Source organism: Chanodichthys erythropterus, chromosome 16 (assembly GCF_024489055.1).
Source record: "Chanodichthys erythropterus isolate Z2021 chromosome 16, ASM2448905v1, whole genome shotgun sequence".
Lineage (NCBI taxonomy): Eukaryota > Metazoa > Chordata > Actinopteri > Cypriniformes > Xenocyprididae > Chanodichthys > Chanodichthys erythropterus.
Window position 1 is genome coordinate 28,847,281 of NC_090236.1, and position 21,280 is coordinate 28,868,560.

At 37.9% G+C, this 21,280-nt stretch overlaps 1 protein-coding gene across 1 annotated transcript in view; it reads left to right on the forward strand.

Moving 5' to 3' along the window:
• The window catches only part of cdh7a (cadherin 7a), a 54,904-nt gene that overhangs the window by 11,361 nt on the left and 22,263 nt on the right, over positions 1-21,280 (forward strand). Inside the window, exons 2-8 of the mRNA XM_067362170.1 lie at positions 4,339-4,633; positions 7,300-7,419; positions 8,442-8,609; positions 9,101-9,288; positions 12,891-13,144; positions 14,004-14,140; positions 19,614-19,735. Coding sequence (XP_067218271.1) covers positions 4,339-4,633; positions 7,300-7,419; positions 8,442-8,609; positions 9,101-9,288; positions 12,891-13,144; positions 14,004-14,140; positions 19,614-19,735 — 1,284 coding nt within the window. The remainder of the gene's footprint in view (positions 1-4,338; positions 4,634-7,299; positions 7,420-8,441; positions 8,610-9,100; positions 9,289-12,890; positions 13,145-14,003; positions 14,141-19,613; positions 19,736-21,280) is intronic.

The window sequence follows — 21,280 nt, forward strand, 5'->3', positions numbered from 1 at the left end:
CAGTGCCGATCACTCCTGCAACAACACCCATATCAATTGTGTTATTTATTATGAAGTTCGTTTCAGTTTGAAAGTCACTCATTATGTGGGATTGTGAGGAAAGTAACTGATGTGCGCTGGCAAGCAAGACACTTCCACATTTGCCACATCCATAATCTTTCCGTATTTGGAGTGAGTGAGAGAGGGTAAGACAGGGAGCATCATATTAAGGGCACCCCTGCAGGATCCAAGAAGGAGACAGATGAACATAAATTAGCTGTGTGTAAAACAGGCAGCGTTTGTAATCTCACAACGTAATTGGGCTCGCTGGTTTGCAGAGACAGATGACAGGGATGTAATGACACTCTTCATTTATCTTCTTTATTGTGGTGGAATGCGTTGGCAGCGTGAGACTGGTCCCGGTCCAGATGAAGGAAGCGTTACGTTGTGCTATCATCCATGTCAACAACAACCCACATTGCTGATTTACAGAGTTAGACATGGCATGACTCAGCCAGATAGTTCGTTAGGGGTGGTGAGATTGCTGGCAGGCTGAGAGAGAAAAGGTGAGCACTCATCCCTAGACTTCACGGTCCTAACTAGCTTCCTCCAGTAGATTTCTTCCTCAGGCTCGGTTCTTCCTGTTTTAGCCTCTTGTTCTTGTTTTGAGCAGCCCATTAATGTGCACCTTTAGTCGCTCCTTAGTTCTTTATCTCTTCCTCTGAGCTGAAAAAGCCAAGGGCTGAGAGATAGAAGACTAAGTCAAGAAGCGACCCCATCATTGCATTCCTGCAGAGGAGAGTGATTTACATGTTTTCCTCTTATTCACACACACATAAACATATACAATGAGCTGTGCTTTGAGAGCTGTCTGAGAACACAGATAATATTGATTGAAATACTTGGCACAGATATTCAAATGTCGTTTTAAGTCTTTATGTTTTTTCTTTTCTGTCTCATTGGTATATTTCCTATTGAAAGAGGACGCTTGGGCAGATCATATTGAAAAGATTTGTTTTCTTCTTTTTTTTTTCTTACGTAGCCTATTGGTTTTAGTTCCGTCATAGCCATGAACCATGAACCATGATTTGTTACTTGGGTATTAAGTCAAAGTCAAACTAATGCGCAAGTCGAGGGCAATTACATTTGATTGGACAAAAATTTGTAGTGTTGAATGAGTCATGAATTATTTTATTTATTTTAATTTTAAATGAGTATGTGCCTGAAACTTTTAGGAGTCACTGGCATATACACTACCATTCAAAAGTTTGGTGTCTGTAAGATTTTTTTTTTTTTTTTTTTTTTTAAGCATCTAATGAGTCTGTTATAGGTGCATTTATTTGATCAAAAATACAGTAATATTGTGAAGTATAACAACAATAACCGTTTACTATTTGAATATATTTAAAGATATAATTTATTCCAAAGCTGAAATTCACTGTCACATGATCCTACAGAAATTATTCTGATATGCTGATTTGCTGCTCAAGAAACATTATAAATGTTGCAGTCTTGCTTAATAAAAGCATTAATTTTTAATTAAAAAAAAAATTGAATCTAAGGCCCCGTCCACACGGAGACGCGTTTAGGTGCATACGCAAAAATTTTGTATCGGATAGGCGTTTCGTCCAGACAAATTCGGCGTTTTCAGAAGGTGAATCTGACATTTTTTGAAACCGGGTCCCAGAGTGGATAAACCTGAAAACGCCGCCCTTGCATTTTCATGTGTAAAGTCTATCTGTATATTTTGTCAGACGCTTGTCAGACTCGCCCTGCGTTCCAATGTCCATACTATCCATCCTAAATAGTATGTGAGATTAAAATAAGTGTGTCCCAAAGCATAGTATGTTCAAAAGAGTATGCCAAAAGTCCCCGGATGGTCTACTATTTCCGGTAGATTTTCGAAGTGTGGATCCGTGCACACTATAAAGGCTAATATTGTCCACAACCCATTGCGCGTTGGACGAGGATTCAGTTCAGAACTACAAACACGAGTAAAAAGTGTTAAAAAACTACAAAACATGGCGGATATGCGCGATCGACGCTGAGAGGTTTGAGTGACTAATAATCGGTTCAAATTGATAGAAAATATTTATTTATTGTTATCTGTGTTATTTTTCATCTGCAAATACCAATGTGGACTTTTATAAAGATCCGATTGGCAATTAACTTTTAAATGTATCATGCATTAATATGAGGAGAGTTCTCCACATGAAAGACCCGCGATTGCAGATCAACATGGTACTGCATTTCTCTCCGATATGGCAGGAAATTAGCTAAATGAAATGTGGAGGATGTAAGATGATTGACAGATCAGTTTACGGTGACAGGATGCGACAGAGAGCAAAGACGCGATTGTATGACGTGATAGTATGTCCCGAAGCTTGTCTACTATTTTGCTACACACTCAAAAGTAAGTACTTTTTGTTCACAGAAAGAGTACATACTTTTAGGGCGTAGTATAAGTAGGCGAATTGGGACGCAGCAAAAGTAGATGTGCATGCTCCAAGTCTTATTCTCTGTTTTAAGTGTATCTCTGTGGCAGAATTACAGCACCACATACTGGTCTGGCATGTATATTACATCGTTTTGAGCCGGTTTCAGCGGTTTCGTGTGTACGCAGATATTTCTTGAGACGAGGAAAAAAAAGATCGTATAGGGAAAGATCTGGCTTCGTGTGGACGGGGCCTGACTGACCCCAAAGTTTTGAATGATAGTATAGATGACCTCGAAGCCAACATACATTCTTTATTAGCTATGCTATTGAAAAAAGAACCAATGTGTTTACTTTTTAATATTTTTCTGCGTTGATTTTGGATAAAGTTAAAAGGCAGTAAACAATCTTAACCACTTAACTAATATACTTAAAAGGTCAATGAACAAACTTTTTTTGAACTTCTTGGAATGGCAATACGTTTGACAGCTTTATTCAGATGAAAAGATATATACATTTATTGTGATCGTTTTAGAAGAGTTTGTGAGCTGGAGTGAAATAGCTGAGCACACACAATCTAATGATCTGCAGTCATCATCACGGTGAATTATGGTCAGAATAAACATTTGAAAAAAGAAATGCAGAGCCGAGCCACACAACAGTCATCAGACTGGAGTTGGCCTTGGAGAATTGCCAGCACTGACATCCAAATACACATTTACTTTGATTAATTAGCCTCAAATGTCATTAGCACACTTGGTTCCTGCACTGAAACCATTGTAATTTTTGATTAACTCACATCATATGTGGAGCAGCGCTGTTTTATTGGCAAATAAACTGCAACCTAAACCAGATGTGACTAGATGGGAGCTTTTTTCCTGTGGTGTGAAAAATGAATTAAAAGTACAATTCCATATAGAGACTCGGTTCAAATGTGGTCATAAACTGCATGTGTAATATAAAATCATTAGAATAATGGTTTTAGATGAATTATAGCATGTCACACCACAGGACACTGCATGCCAGCTACCCAAATTCAGTCGTTCGTTCACTTTGTCCCATGAAAGTAAAATGCAGCTATGGCACACCAGCCAATCATTCAGAGTGTGTCTGAAAAAAAATGGCATTATAAAGACAGGACTGCTTAAATGAAGCAAACAAGTTGTGTTTTCATACCGGCAAGATCCTGTACATGAAAGCATTGTTCAACAGTGAAAGTGATGTGGAAGACTAAAAATGTTAGATTTATATAACTGAAAGAAAAGCAAAGGGGGGGAAAAGCTAAGGACTTGGCTTATAATCCTCCAGAGAGCTGAAATAAAGTCTTTCAAGAAATAAACAAGTAAATAAAATCATTCACTGGTGGTGACGGAAATACTAAGTCAGTTTCCATAAAATGGTAACGGCATGAGAAAAAGGCTCATAATGAGGATTTCTGGACTGTGAATTAAATTTTGGATGTGCATTGTTGACACTATTTAAACACAATGGTAAATATAAAAAAAAACAAACCATGTATAACTGTCACACTTCTCGCAAAACAACTGTACACATCTGACTAAACATTCAGGACAGAACGACTGACCTCAAAACACTGTGAGATTTCCTCACCGCTGTTCATGTTTCTTTCTATGTTGGAAAGGTAACTCACAGCAACAGCACCTCAAGCCATATTCTTCTGTATAACGATGAAAGCTAGATTTATTTTTTGAGATGTGTGAGGAAGAATAACGTGTGTTATGACATTTGTTCAGTCCATTCTCTTTTCTGCTGGAAATTCTCCATTTATTATTTAAGCCACTGCAGAAGTACTTTCACATGAGTAAACAGAATTGCTGGCATTGTTAATTACTACTCTAACTTGACAACCGTTACAATGATAAGAGATATGAACAACTGTTTTCTCCTTTCATCTTTCCCTATAGCTTCATTCTGATGTGGACAAAGGTGAGGGCAAAGTGAAATACGTGCTCACAGGTGAAGGTGCATCCTCCATTTTCACCATCGATGAGAACACAGGCGACATTCATGCCACGAAGCGTCTGGACCGGGAGGAACAGGCCTACTACACGCTGCGAGCTCAGGCCCGAGACCGCGCCACCAACCTGCCAGTCGAACCAGAGTCAGAGTTCGTTATCAAAGTGCAGGATATTAATGACAATGAGCCCAAGTTCCTGGATGGCCCTTACAATGCTCAAGTACCCGAAATGTCTCCTGTTGGTAAGTGCCTTGAATTTGTTCATACAGAGCCAATCACTGCATCCAATTTAATGATGATTATTGTTAATTGTGTCACGTATTTGTTTAGGTATTGAGGGTTAGCTGAGGATCACCTAAAAACAGTGATATACATAATGAATGCCCCCGAACAGGGCATTTGTTTGTCAGTTCGACCACACAGAGCGTAGTAGCTGACAATCACGCAAACATTGACATGTTTTTTTAGAAGAGCAATTAACATGCTGGCTGCCACTGTCTGTCCAACGGCGTGAACAAAGCCATTAGCCTCTGTGAATGCAAGCGACCCTTGTCCTCAATGACTGCTTTATAGATCCATTTAAATTCATTAGCAGTCAACCGGTGATGAATGGATTTGATTAACGAGAAAATGATTAATTTAATTTGGTAATTAAGAAACAGGAGATTTTTTTTTTGTGTGTGTGCAAGTCTGAGGACCACAACCTAACCCAGACACCTCTCCCTCAAGCCAGACATCAGCACGAGGCCAAATGGAAATTCACAACATATGCCTTTATATTCCCATCCAATCACTTTCACACATAACGGATTCGGTATGATGTGTGTTTAAGGGCTGACCATATGCCGTGTGCTTAACTGGCTATAAATGTACCAGCCTGTTGAATCTAAAGAGCCTAAAATGATTCTGCAGAAGTACAAGGTTACCTATAAGAGATGAAATCACATTGCACCATCTTATAACGAGTAACACTCATTTGGCCTTGGTCCCTGCGGTGAGGTGTTGCCATGGTGCTGCGTTTTTGTACACTCTGCTGTGCCTCCAGATGCTTAGGTTACCGATATGACAACATCTGGGCCTGTCCCCAAATGTCTGCTTTAGTTTTTTACAAGCAGACGCATTTAAGGATAATCTGCATTTTCTGAGGAACACCGCAGTCTGGAGTGGCACCGTAAATTGTGCTCAAATGAAGGCTTGGCACTTTCCATTAGCCATTTTACAGTTTAAATAAAATCTGGGAAATATCAGTAAGCCAGTAAAGCAGCACTAAACTTCCCTTTGTGCTCCAGGTCTACAGGATATAATTATAGTATATGAAGTATAGAATCTGCACTACCTTTAAATATTTTGAAAGAAAAAAACACTTTTATCCAGCACTTATATATTAAATTGATCAAAAAATAACAATGACTTTTATATTTGTTATATTAGTGACACTGAAGACTGTGCTGTAATGATGTTGTGATAAGTAATGATGCTGAAAATTGAGCTTTGCCATCACAGGAATAAATTACATTTTAAAATATATTAAAACAGAAAACAGTTATTTTAAATTGTAATAATATTTCACAATGTTACTGTTTTTACTGTGTTTCTGATCAAATAATTGGTGAGCATAAGAGAAAAAAAAAATTAAAAACCCCAATCTGCGGATGTACAGTTTCTGTCATTGTGCAAAAAACAAACAAACAAACAAACAAAAAAACACACAGAAAGTCATGATAAGATAAGGGAAAGCAAGTGCAAGCCACATACAGAATTGTGTTTAAAGTTCGTGTTTAGCTTTAGATTAGATTTGTTTTGTCCTTCTGGGCTTTTTGCAAGGATGCATAGCTTAATGAGAACTGAGGCAACACCAGCTCAGTACTCTGTAATCAAGAAAGGCAAAAGAATAAAAAATACAGCAGAAGTCACACAAGATATATTTCTATCTGTGTTACGTTGCTAATTTCTGCAAAAAAAAAAAAAAAAAAAATTAAAAATATGAAAAACAATCATGAAAATAATAACAGATAAAGCAATGTTTCTATCCCATGAGTTTAAGAAAATGTAATTTCTGGGGTAATTGGCGCACAATGGAAATGAAAGTTGTTGTCACTGGGGAACCCACTGTGACTCTTATTAATGTGATTACAAAATGCTCTAATGAACTTCATATATGCTAGCGATCAGCGGCAGATGCCTCGTTTCTGGAATTGACAGCGTTTCAGATGGTTCAGGGATGTTTTAAATGCACATTTTGGAAATACCCTCAGCATTTTTGTTTTTATTTCATTTTTTACTATCTCAAAATCCTCAGTAACATAGAAAGCCAGTCAAAACTTTGAGATCAGTAATATTTTTTATTTTTATTTAAAAAAAAAGAAAAAAGAAAATAAGATTTTTATATTGATCAAAAGATTTCTCTTTCAGATAAATTGCTGTTCTTTTGAACTTTAAATTCATCAAGGAATCCTGGAAAAAATTATCACGGTTTTCTCATAAATATTAGGCAGCACAATTGTTTTTAACATTGATATGAATAAGGAATGTTTCTTGAACACCAAATTAACATATTAGAATGATTTCTGAAGGATCATGTGACCCTGAAGACTGGGGTAATGATGCCATCACAGGAATAAATCACATTTTAAAATATATTCAAATAGAAAACAGTTATTTGAAATTGAAATTGTAATAACATTTCACAATATTACTGTTGTTGTTTTGTTTTGTTTTTTTACAAATAAATGCAGCCATCTACTTACATGAGTCCTAATGTTTCCTTATTGGTATACTAGAGCTTGTTCATATTTTTGTGATAGGCTGCATCAGATCTCAGTTCTGTAATCAAGTGAGGCTCAATGCTTATGATTACAGTGTATGTCTGGTAACATTTTGACCAAATTGGGTGGATAATCTGTTCCAGGCACATCTGTGGTTGAGGTTAAGGCAACTGACGCAGATGATCCCACATATGGAAACAGTGCCAGAGTTGTGTACAGCATCCTTGAGGGACAACCCTATTTTTCAGTGGAACCAAAAACAGGTACGCAGAAGTTACAAATGTTTATTTCTTTGCAATATTGTCAGTACAATACATTTTACAAATAGAATTTTGAGATTTATAGCTTATCCAGATTTTTTTTTATTATTTTTTTTTGAGTCATTCTCACCCGTCAATCTCTTTAGGTAAACAGTGTGCAGTGTACATTTTAATTTAGATTCATTTAAAGAAAAAAAAAAGCATGCTTTCCATTATAACTTGAGTGATAAGTCTTCTCAAGGCAATGACGTGGTAACCACAGATTCTTGTAATGGAAAACATGGAAACGTCAAGAGACCGCTATTTTGATTGACTCACTTAAAGACAGAAAAAGTTGATGGGACTTGTGATGAAGTTACTGCCGCACATTAACGACTGATTACAGGGAATGAAATCCTTAATGTAATCAGCACTCTAGCTGTAACTGAGGTCATTTCCACATATGGACTCAATCAACGGGGTAAATTACAAACCTTGATTAAACTTTTTCTCCCTTTTCTTTTAAAGTGTACAGCTAATTTTAGAGATGCCACCACAACATGTGGAGGAAAATGAAGCCAGATATAGCAAATAGCAGTGGTTATTGATTAGGATTTATCGTAGCTTTCTGTGTGCAAAATGGAAGTAGGTACTATTTAATCACTGTCTGTGTGCCAAGAAATAATTCCAAAACTAACAATGACTTGGAGAGGAAATTGATTTACAGTCCTGCACTGGCCTCAGTGAATTTGACTTATCGATGAGAGATCCATTATGATATGGCCTAACAAATCTCATAAAGGTCCTTGCTGTTTAGATTACTAAATGGTAATCCTATTTTAATTGATGCGCACTCCATTTCGCTATAATACAGAAGGGAAGTGATCCATATTATAATCTAGATGCTTTTTCACAGCTCTTACAGGCCAGGAGGATGTTATCATTACACAGTACATCTCAAGCATCAATACACCCATATTTCTTACATTTTAATCAACACTAGACAACAGGATGTTCAGTAAAACAATTCAAACTTTTCTGTGCAGGCATTGTGAGGACAGCTCTGCCCAACATGGATCGAGAAGCACGGGACCAGTATCTTCTGGTAATCCAAGCCAAAGACATGGTTGGCCAAATGGGAGGACTATCAGGCACCACGTCGGTGACGGTCATGTTGACGGACGTTAATGACAACCCGCCCCGCTTTTCACGGAGTATGATTCTACTAAGAACTATAAAGCAAACGTGGACCTGATCCATCATTAACGCATGCTGTCTCTCCATTTAAATTGCATGAGAACAATCTGAGATATTTAATGACTCAGGCTGATCTTGTATTATCGAGATCAAGCACTCGCTGTAGTTACTTTGTAATTATCAGGTAGATGATTTTCTGAATAGAACTGAACAATCTTCTTTTATAATAGAGGATTTTATGTAGATAATTGTCATAGTCATTTCTGGCCCTATTTTTAGCTGCATGATACCATCATCACCATCAGTATGGATCCAGGAAAGAGTAGAGCTCAGACTGTCCTCGTGCTTGCTATATCTATAGAGTGGCTTACCTGCTACGGAGCAGAGAGATACATTATTAGCTCAGACTCGGCCCTAACAGCTGGGTGATAAGGAAGGAAAAAAGAGAAATAACACCATCAATAACCTCTGCGTGTGGGTGTGTGTGTTTGTCGGGCCTCTTTTGCAGAATCCTATCAGTTTGCTGTGCCTGAATCCCTGCCTGTGGCGTCAGTGGTGGCCAAGATAAAAGCCTTGGATTCTGACATCGGACCAAACGCTGAGATGGACTACAGAATTATAGAGGGCGACGGCCTTGGGGTGTTCAGGGTCGCACCAGACAAAGATACCCAAGAAGGAGTCATAACTCTGCAGAAGGTAGGCCATAGACAGCCCAAACCTTATATGTACTTTCAGTGCTATGACAGTGATGCAATGATGTGATGATACATTTTTTATGCCCGTGAAGATGAGAAAATGCGGCAGATGTAAAAAGTGTGTATCTTCAGATGATGTCAGAGGTTAATCTGACGCTATGCATACAGACAATTTCCCTATATAAGACCCTTTTGAGTTTCTGACATAGTCATTTACTCTGTGCCTGTCTGCAGTAAGAGTGCTGTAACATGCTTTAATGGTTAGCTTCCTTTTGCTCTCACATCCATAATAATGAAATGCTGTTAGCAGCTGGTCATGACCCTTATCAGCCCACCTACACTTGACTTTTGACATTTTGCTTATGGCCAAAACAATCCATTATGAATAACCCTTATGATAGAATTCATTGTTTATTGACTTGAATTCAGAATCCAAAATTTTTGGTTAAAAGATATTGCATAACGGGCATTTTGCTTTAAAACTAAGCATCGCAATTTGCTGGATCCTAGATTTCCTGAAAAACAGACCTCAGGCAGTCAGGATCCATAACCAGACCTCACAAATTGTCATCCTGACTACTGGTGTCCCCCAGGGCTATGTCCTCAGCCCTCTATTGTTCTCGCTCTTGACTCTTAGCCTGGTTGCCAGGCACCCCAGCAACCATATCATCAACTTTAGAGATGACATCGCAGTGCTAGGGCTCATCAATAACAATGATGAGATATCATGCAGAGAGGAGATGAGAGACCTAGAAAAATGTTGAGAAGTCAACAACCATCTCTTAATGTCAACAAGACAAAAGAGATAATTGTTGACTTCAGGAAATCAACAGTGTTTGGAAACTGCTCTTCCTCTCTCTGGAAGCCCCTACAGTGCAAACTGCTCAGCATGTCACTTCCCCCAAGCAGTGTCTAAAGAAAGTCAGCAGAAAAACAGCATGAAGGACAATACTTTGGCTTTCAGCTTTTTTGCCCTTCTTCATTCTGGGAGAAGCCTCAGGAGCATACACTCCTGAACCACTGGACTCGAGAACAGTTTCTTCCCACAGGCGCTCATGCTCCTTAACTGCTTTGACCCACCTTACGCCCACCCATTCCTCCAGCTTGTGTAAGATATGTTATAGAAATAAAAACTCATACAGGGGCATTTTTTGCTTATTTTTTACTTAAACCATGCTTGTGAAGCATAGCATCACTATTGTTATTCGTCGTACTTATTCTTCTTCTTCTGGACAAAACTTCAGCATGTAACTTGTTCCACAGCGTTTGCCATAGACCCATGAATGAGGTGTCAAATTGTGTGGCATACTGAGGAGAGGTGTGCTATGACTTTATAAGCGATCCCATGATGTTCCCATAGACTTAACATTATGATGGGTCATAGCTCAGAGCGAGGATTTTGTAGAAAAATGTGGGTTACCACATTTGAAGAAGCTGGCAGGCTCTGTAAGAACATACCTTGCAATGGGGTATAAGTTGCAGCCCTGGGCTATAATAGGTGCATGAAATTGCCCAATTGACATGCTATGATGAAGGGACTGCCCATGAAACAGGGATTGCACATACATGTTTTTCCTACTATTGTAAATTGCAGGTAAAAATAGGGATTTTCAGGCAACCAATCAGTCTCTCAGGATCATCATGAAGCAATCAAGCCATGCCCTAGCAACCATTTAGAGCACAATAGCAACCGATTCCGTACACTGCCATTTTAAAAGGCCCAGATGGATATCTTTGCAGCACAGTGTCATGGAGACATAGGTGAGGGTTCATTTTACTCAGGCAGCCAATCAGTCTCTCAGGATTTTTATGAAGCTATCAAGCCACGCCCTAGCCACATTTAGAGCACCCTAGCAGCAAGTTCCATAGACTTTCATTCAAAGAGATATCTTTGGATAGAAGTATCATAGAAACAATAGGGTGGGTTTGTTTGCTCGGGGAAGCAAACATACATCACAAATCACCTTCACCACTTTCTAGCCACACCCTAGCAACCATTGTTGAGCACCCTAGCACCCCAAACCCAAAGAGGGATATCTTCAAATCCGAATGTCATAGAGGCATGGGGGTTGGTTTACATTATTCATACTGGCAAGCAGCCTTTGTAGTATCGTCATTGGCAGCCACAAAGCCACTTCCTAGCAACCAAACAGAGTGCCCTAGCAACCACTTAGCAAAGACCTATATCTCTGCATCAGAAAATTGTATAGACATGGGGGATGGCTCTTTTGACTCATGCTAGCAAACAGAACTTCCAACATGCTAGACATGCAACATGTAAAAATGTTAATCATGCTAATAACATGCTAATTATGTTAGCTTCTTGCTAAAACATGCAAGCAACATGTTAATCACGATAGCATCATGCTAGCAACATCATAATCTTGTTAGCATAATGGAAAAACATGTTAATTGTGTTAGCATCTTGATAGGAATATGCTAATTGTGTTAACATCGTATTAAAACCACACCCATATCCCTCAAAATATCGTGGAAACATGGGGGTGAGCTTTTTTGACTCAAGGTTGTTTAGGGGGCAGTGTAGTTGTGCACGGCAAGCACCACTAACATTTTCTTCAGAAGTTCTAGTTTTTGCTATCATAGTGTAATGTGTTTACATTCAAGCTTATATTGTATATATTTTATATGGGTCAATGACGTGGTACTAATTTTTGTGACCAACTCTTTTTTAGATTATTCACAATTATATCTCTAATATAAATATGTTTTCAATTTCTGAATTAGAATACATTTTGCGGGGCTTAAAGAAAAAATGTCTAGGTGGTATAACTGTCTAGAGATTGCTTGGGGTGTGGAGAAAACTTTGGAGTTTGGCATAAAAATGTATTGTTGTTTGTGATATGCTCTAAGTGTATTCAAGCTGTATGGTTAATATTTTATTACTTTTTACTTGGTTACACCACTTGACATTTACACAGAGAAATTAGATTGAAATATGTGCAGAAAACATTTTTCAAAAAAAGCATGCAACCAACATGAATACAAAGGTAATATGTCTGAAAACTTGCGTTTCTCTCTATATGTTGTTTATACAGTGTTTTGCTGTATATTTGCACTGTGGTTTCCAGGGAAACTATGTAGGATAGAATTGACAATAAACTGACTTCTCATTTTAAAGCTACAGTTAAATGTTCACAAGTGCTGGATTTGGCTTTGTTGCACCCTCAGGGAAGTTATGTATTGCCAGTGATATGAAGGAGGCACGGAAGGTAGTTTTCAATGCGTTGCATATTACAGCAGACAGGAGTGATAAATGACTATATGAGAAAGTATTCCACAAGACATTTTCGGCATCATGTATCTCTGTCTTAAAATCAATGTACTGCTTTGACACTGTTCTTTTCTGTCCTGTCAATCGATAGCAATACTTAAATGAAATATGAGAGTTAAAAGGAGAGGATCAAAGATTCTTGGATGCATTATATGCGTACACACACCACATGGCTAGATTTCAAATCTAAACTATGTTTTTGACTTGCCTGGATGCTTACCACATATTCTCTGTCCTTGTTTATAATTTCAAAACTATCTCTTCAACACTCCCCCCTCTCTCCCTCCCTCCTCTTGTGCTCTTTACCTCAGAATCTTGACTTTGAAACAAAGTCAAGCTACACTCTGAAAATTGAGGCATCCAACAGGAACATAGACCCACGGTTCTTGTCTCAAGGACCGTTCAGTGATACGGCGATGGTTAGACTGACTGTGGAGAATGTAGATGAGCCTCCTATCTTCTACTCTCCGCTCAGTAATATGGTTGTCTCTGAAGCTGCTAAAGTGGGAACCATTATAGGGACCGTCTCTGCTCTGGACCCGGACTCCACCAATAGTCCCATCAGGTAATGGCCTCATGGAATGGCTTCACATCCTAGTGGTACTGGTTTTATGAAGGCAAGATTAAATTTTGTGAAAGACTACAGCATTTTAATTAAAGCTTAAAACCTTAATAAAAAATATATTACCTTATTATTGTATTGAGATAATATCTAGATAGTCTTTAGCTGGAAAGAGATCTGATCACACAAACCTGTGCAAAATGGCTTATGAAAAAAATACATTCACTACCGTTCAAAAGTTTGAGGTTGGTAAAATTTGGATTTTGTTTTTGAAAAAAGCCTTTTATGCTCACAAAGGCATTTACAAGAAATAGAAATATTTTGTAAAATATTATTGGTCCCTTTTGATCAGTTTAGTGCATCCTTGCTGAATAAATGTATGAATTTTTTTTCTTTTCTTTTTTTTTTTTCAAATGAAATCTTACTGACCCCAAACATTTGAATGGCAAGGTACATAATAGTATACACATAGTTGCATGGGAATAACCAAATGCATTGAAGGTGTCATAGTTTGTCTCAAGTTCATCTCAATGTTACTTTAAATAGGGTCAGTTGATAGTCACAATCGCATAAACGCATGTAAAGGATGCCTAAGATAACACATATGCAAGTCATTAGTGGCATTATTATTGCATTAAATTATTTTTCTGTGGGAGTGGATGCAAATGTTGACTGTAAATGAGTTGTGGGGCTCAGTTGTTTTGTGCTAAAAGACAAATGCTCATAATTAAGTAGTTCTGTGCCTGAGAGCCTCTGAAAATAATGATTGCTTTTGGGGCTTGTAGCTATGGCCTAAGGTCATATCTATAGAATTCATTTAAAAGTCAAAACTTGAAATTCATTAAAACTTTTCTTTTCACAGATATTCAATAGACAGAAACACAGACTTGGAGCGATTCTTCAACATTGAGTCAACAACAGGAGTCATCAGCACAGCTAAGCCATTAGACAGAGAAGCCAATGCTGTACACAACATCACCATCCTGGCTACTGAAAGCTGTGAGTGACCTCAAATTAGTTTGTGCAATTATTAAGCTAATTTATATGGTTACTGTTATGGTTTGAAGGTCTTCTGGAAATTTGTGAAGGTTACATTGGCAGTAATTATCTTTCTTGGCTGAAACAAAGAATGAAACCCAAAATTTGATGTGTGAAAGAGACCTGATTTATATTTTTGAACAAGGTCTGTCAATTACAGAAACCGCTACTTGATTTGTCCTTCATAATTGAGCACTTCTGAACATTTTATTGAAAGATACCCTACTCGCTTTACTTTCGGTTTGTATGGTGAAGTGCAGCTGCAATACATTTTTTGCAGTTCTAAATTCTATTAGGATGAAATCCTTCATAAAATTCAAACCTTGAATTTCACAATGAATATCATTAAGCCAAGGCTGCCTCGGCTAACAGTTAATGCTGCTCTGGAGTGATCAATATTTCAAACCATGTCCTATGCGCATGTCACACATCTCAGTCTTGCCGCACAGCAGATATAGCATAAGCGTTCAATCTATGCGAGTGCGCTCTGGCCAGGATGGGAACAGATGCTGCGCCGCTGAGTTGACCGCTGTCCATTGGCACCTCCAGAATCCATGTAGCTTGATCGAGCCTTGTCCTGATTGTAGCCGATGGGCAGAACTGCAGTTTCCTCTCCCACCCAACTTTTGATGCTGCTTTTCACCGTGACCTTCACTCAAGTGCATCTGTTTTGCGGATCCCCTGCTGTCTTCGCACAGACAGCCATAACCATATTGGCTTGAGTGATGGAGGGGAATAATATCCATCATGTGGTTACATTTTTAACCTATATCCATAAATGTGGACACACTTAACCAAAGTTTGCAGGTTTGCCCTCATAGACAATCAGTCATTGTCAGAGGCATCCACAGTCTCTGAAATGGGTTTTGGCAGAGAAGATTGAAATGTCCTCTTCTATTTGTCTGTAAGAATGAGACAGAGGCTTGCTAGCTACCAAAAGGTAGCCTCAAAGTCATTTGTCTTTAGGTGATGTTTGATAAGGTGTTAAAGGGATATTTTCCCCAAAATGAAAATTACCCCATAATTTACTCACGCTCAAGCCATCCTGATTCCTGGGTATATATGTATATCTTCTTTCAGCCAAACATAATCAGAGTTATCCTCCAAGCTTTATAATGGGAGTGATTGGAGATTTTGAAGCCCAAAAAAGTGCATCCATTGATCCATTACAAAATGTACTCCATGTGGCTCCAGGGGGTTAATAAAGGCCTTCTGAAGCAAATTGATGCGTTTGTGTAAGACAAATATCCTCATTTAAAACTTTATAAAGTAAAATAATGAGCTTCCGGTGCGACAGCCATACGCATTCAACTTTGGTCTAAAAAGCGTCAACTTACGCAACATAGTACACAATAACATGACGTACCATGTGTTATTATCTCTGGCATAGCGTATTACGTCATGGCATAGTGTAGAATGTCATGTCATTGTGTACTATGTCACGCAAGTTAACGCTTTTTAGACGTAAGTCGAATGCGTATGGCGATCACGCCGGAACCTCATCATTTTACTTCATAAAGATTTAAATAAGGATATTTGTCTTACACAAACACATCAATTCGCTTCAGAAGGCATTTATTAACCCCCGGAGCCACGTGGAGTAAGTTTTATGATCGATGGATGCACTTTCTTTGGAATAGGATATTTTAGATTATAAGAGCAACCACATTTGAAAGGGACATTCAGGACAAAGTTGCTTTGTATGCCAGAATCTCTTTGAAGGTCTTGTAAAATTATGTATATGTGACCACACAATCTATATTAATGTGAAACATGCTACAGTAGTTACTGTAAACAGCCTTCATTTAGGATAATTAACTATATTACAGAAGAACTGTTTATTCTGGTAATTATTACAAGGGACATTGTCATATTTTGTTTTTCTGTGAATCATTTTAGAATGATTTGGGTGTTTTTTTTGGGGGGGGGGTTCCATATTTCACTTTAGAAGATGGCAGTGTTAATCTTTAAAAACACTAATGTAATATCAATGTAATGACTATAATGAATAACAACTGATTTTAGCTTAGTTTTTGTTATTTTTGTTGTTTTTAGACACATTTGTATAACATTTTTAGTTATTTATCAGAAATTTTTCTGTTATTGGCCATAACACAAACATAATTATTGGCTTATCAGCATTGACCAGACTTTTAATATCAGTACATCCTTACAATCAGTATATCCGAGTACCTGAAATAAGCTCAGTAGTCATTCTGAATTTATTTCTCAAAACAGTCTTTATCTTGTAATCAAAAATGACTGGGAAGGTCTTGAAAAAGTCATGGAAATTCATTGGTCAAAAAAGTGCGGTGCTATTACATTTGTGACTGCACTTAACATGGCGAATTATGAGCCTGTGCCCAGGGGCGTCAGTTGTGACATTACAGTCACCGCCGCGACAATGTGCTTAACAGCCACTGTCCGTGCCATCGACGCTGAGGTAACTTATCACCCGTTTTATTGTTTAGAGCATTGTAAAGCCAGCTACGATACGCATCCAGCGATGGCAGTCTGCCTGGATTTAATTCACGGTAGATCCCTCATCCTCTAAAAAGTCAAATTAATAGATGAATTAGCTCAAACCGCACACCGTTTCTCTCTTCCCGCCTGCAACTCAGCAAGTTTCCTGCAGGTGTGTACGGGACAGAGGCAGATGGGCTCTATATATCTTGGGCTGAAGATGGTGGGAGGCGTGAGTCATATATTTACTAGCACGGTTTTGTTGGGATATGCGTTTTCCTTAAACCAGAACGTGCTAGACACGTAAAGAGTCAAGCTAGTGTGGTGCTTACAATAAATCACTGTGTTTTCAATGGAAATCAACTCCGAATGAGCCAGCATATTTCCAGCCCACTGCCGCTGTGTGTTCACACCTGCAGAATAGATTTATTTTTGCTCTCCATCAACTCATTTGGCTGAAGACCATGACCGCGTTTTGTCCTCATCGATGCCCCCAATATCATCGCCCATGCCAAAATTATGGAAATCTCATAATGACAGGACAGCTTGCAAAAAGTGTGTGGAGATTTTGTCGATTAGCACACAACTGAAATTCTCATAATTGGTTTTGTAGTGCATTGTGAGCATAAACCGAATGTGAGGATGTACTAGCAAACAGCAGTCGGCCCACTCAAAGAATACTAGCAGCTGTGTCTGTTCTGGTTGACTAAAGGCAGTATGCCCTCAACAGGTGTTTGCTGTTGGCTTGTGCTTAAGCGCCAATGCCATTTGAGATATCTACATTGCATAGTTACACAACAAAAATAACCCCACGCCCTTGTGCAGTCTGTTAATTTGTTGATTGCCAAGTGCAGCATGCCTGATGGTTGAAAATATTACCTTATGTGCTAAAAGTAGAACGAAAACGCGAATCAGCTTGACGTAACCGAGTCGTACCAGAAAACGCCCTTTAAGTCTGCTGTTTAGGATCAGATTCCTGATAAATTGGATGATGTTGCGATTGGCCTGTATATTTTGACAGCTCAAATTTGATTCAAAGTCATTAAATTCTATTGCTTATATTGCAGCAGTAAATTTCCTGGAGTCTTTTTTATAGCATTCATGGGAGCAGTGAGCAAGAAAAAAAACTCAGCAGCTAATTCCTATTTCAGTTTTCTGTATTGCATCAATCGCAGTGACTTTCATGTTTTAAGATTTACTCCAGACTGCAGCTTTGTCTCTTTTGTCCCTCTGTATACTAAGGGTCAAATTGTTAATGTAACTCCGGCATCAAATATAATTGTTTGTTTCTCTGGATAAAATGGGCCAAGTGAACAAAGTTTATGCAGCCGCAGTAGGAAAAGTACATCTGCAATCACTTGTAAGAACATCAATGGGAATATTTAAGTGGAGATCTAAAGGAAAGTTCAGGAGGAGCATGTTCATCTAATCCTATCAATCTCAGCGCAAGTGTAGCCAAATGGAAAGCAACTTTTAACTGAAAGCAACTTGCACTGATGTAACTTAAAATGTCATTGTTTTGTCTCAAGATGCACACCAGTAATGTTTTATTTATTTTTTTTTTTTTAAGGCACATTTATAAAAGCTACTTAAATGTCCTGATTAAACTAAGGCCTAATCCATGCTTAATCCAAACCCTGTCTGTGAAACTGGGCCTAAATACTATTAATTTTAGCTTTGTTTTATTCTTATTATTTATTTCTAAGGCCTGAGCACCGATGGTGTGAGGACCCTATTGTAATTGCTGGGTCAATTCTTCTTCTTCTCTGAAATGAATCGCATTTTTGAGGGCATAAACATGCTGGAAAACTTGAAATTTTGCACATGCGTCAGAAGTGCTGAAAATCTACGTCTGTTATGGGTTTCAGAATTAGGTGTGGCAAAATGACTCCATAGCGTCACCTACAAAATTTCAATTAAGCGCCCTTTGCGCTACGTTTCACTGGCCTAAAGACATCTACATGCCAATATTCAGTTAGTAATAGCGCCACCTGCTGGCAGCAGGAAATGGTATACTTTACACTGTAATTCACTCCCCGAAACACATTTAAATATGCCATGAGGTACCAAACATGCTAGAAACATGATATATCATGCAACACCTGGCTAAGTGTTAATGTATGCAATTAACGCCACGAAACAGGAAGTTGTTGTAACTCAGGCATACAATGTCCGATCTGCTCCAAACTTCACGTTTCATAATAATCCTGCCCTGAACACAGCTACATGACAATATTCAGTTATAGTAATAGCGCCACCCACTGGCAACAGGAAGTGGTGTGTTTACCAATGTGATGCACTACTAGGAACATACTAAAATATGTAATTGAGTACTAAACATGCTACAAATATTCTAAAACATGCTAGCAACACTTAGCTGAGTGCTAAAGCATGCTATTATCATCATGAAACAGGAAGTTGTTGTAGCATACAATGTCCAGTCTGCCTCAAAATTCACATATTTGATAAGTACCCTGGCCTGAAGACATCTAAATGCCAAAATTTAGTTATAGTCATATCGCCACCAGATTGTAGCTGGAAGTGTGGCAAATACAAATGACTGATGTAGTCCTCCTATATTTATATACTTAAATGCATATTGCCCACCGTGCCCTGTTTTCCTAAAGCCATGGTGTACAGCACATGTATTAGGGCCCTTTCATCGCTGCTTGCAGCTTCAATTATATACGTTTTAGTTTATTTTTATAACACACTTTTTTGTGAATTATTTTCATAATACAAATGATTAGTTACAGAAGATGATGATTTAAAACCCCCAGTGAGCAAACAAATGGTGACTATGGCCAGAAAGATGGCAAGGAACATATTTAAATAAATGCGACCTATTACATAATGTAACACATAATGAAACATATTGAAATAAATGTGTTGTTGTCCTCATGTTTTTTTTTTTTTTTTTTTTTAATCTTTTAGCCTGTTCATTCATGCATATTTTTCTCTGTGATTTCAGTGGATCCGTCGCAGGTGGGGAAAGGAGTGGCTCTGATCTCAGTGATGGACATTAATGACAACGCACCAGTCTTTGCCATTGAGTATGAGACCTTCCTGTGTGAAAACGTTGGGCCAGGACAGGTATTGTGGCACTTGATTCTTTAACAGAAAGGCTTTCATATAAAATGTGATTTTAGTGCAATTAAAAAAAATAAATAAAAAAAAATTGATAGAAAAATGATACTACATAAATTTATTTACTACATAAATTAATTAATTGTGCACTATAACCGTTGGAAGCAACTAATAAATGAGAATTGATATTATGTGCTGCATTGTGGAGCTTAAGATGGTTTGAACCAAGGTTATAATATTGCGTCTTTTATTTTTTCATTATTTTATATGTTGTGATAGAACTCAACCAGAAAGTATCTGGACCTTAGTGCTGATCCATTGCCAGTAAAGAATAGCGAGAGCCACAGATGGACAAAATGATAACAATAGGATTCTGGTGACTTTCTGCTGCAGATCACTCTAATCAGGGGATCAAAACATTGTGCGCTCATGCAGAAAAAGCTTTACACTGATGCAAATGAGACAGAGGTGACTGTGGCATGAAATTGGTTTGTTGGGGAGCGTGGCATTGTGTCAAGTAGCCAAATGTGAGGTCCTGCAGCAGGCAATTGCAGAACACAAACACAAGCAAACCAGCGGATTCCTCATTTTCGAGTCCGCAACATACCCTGGTTCAAACTCATTCTGTGTCACATTCATATTCGAATGTTTGTCAGAACGTCATTACTAAGATGAACGTGGTATAAAGGGCATTACGAATGCCACATACTAAACACTCACTATGAGTGCATAGAGAAAACATTCTGGACCTTTGTTCTGTCCTAATGGGAATGATAAAAGCCACTGACAAATTTTGTGACTTGATGAACCATTGATCTAGAAAGCACTGGGTAAAGTCAGAGGACCAACACTAGTGGTCAACTAAACTAGAGGCGCCTTTCCTTCTGAGAACGTCTTCCATTATCCCTTTATAAAACCGCATTACCATTATCCCTCTCTAAAAGCAACATGGAAAGAAGTCTTTTTTTATTTTCTAAAGCTAGATTAATACAAATAAGAACATGTGATTTCATAATTATATGATAAAAAAAAAAGATGTCATTATGGTATGCAGCAGCTGAAACCTACTGTATGGAAGTATGTTCCCACCTCAGAGCAATGAGGAAAAAAACACCTGTTTATTTCTAGCAATTGTGATAATTAAAAAAAAAAAAGGTTTGTAATGTGTAATTTTGTTTTTATATTGCATAATTTTCAACTTCATATCTCACATTTGTGACTATTATAATTGCAACTTCATTGCAACTAATTGGAACTTCATATCTCAGCTGCAACTTTATTTCTTGTAATTTCTTGTAACTTCATATCTTACAGTTGTCTTTCTCATAATTGCGAATTTCTCTCAGCATTGCGACTTCATATCTCACAATTGCACATTTATTTCTTGTAATTTCTTGTAACTTCATATCTTACACTTGTCTTTCTCTTAATTGTGAATTTATCTCAGAATTGCGACTTCATATCTCACAATTGCAAATTTATTTCTTGTAATTTCTTGTAACTTCATATCTTACAGTTGTATTTCTCATAATTGTGAATTTATGTCAGAAT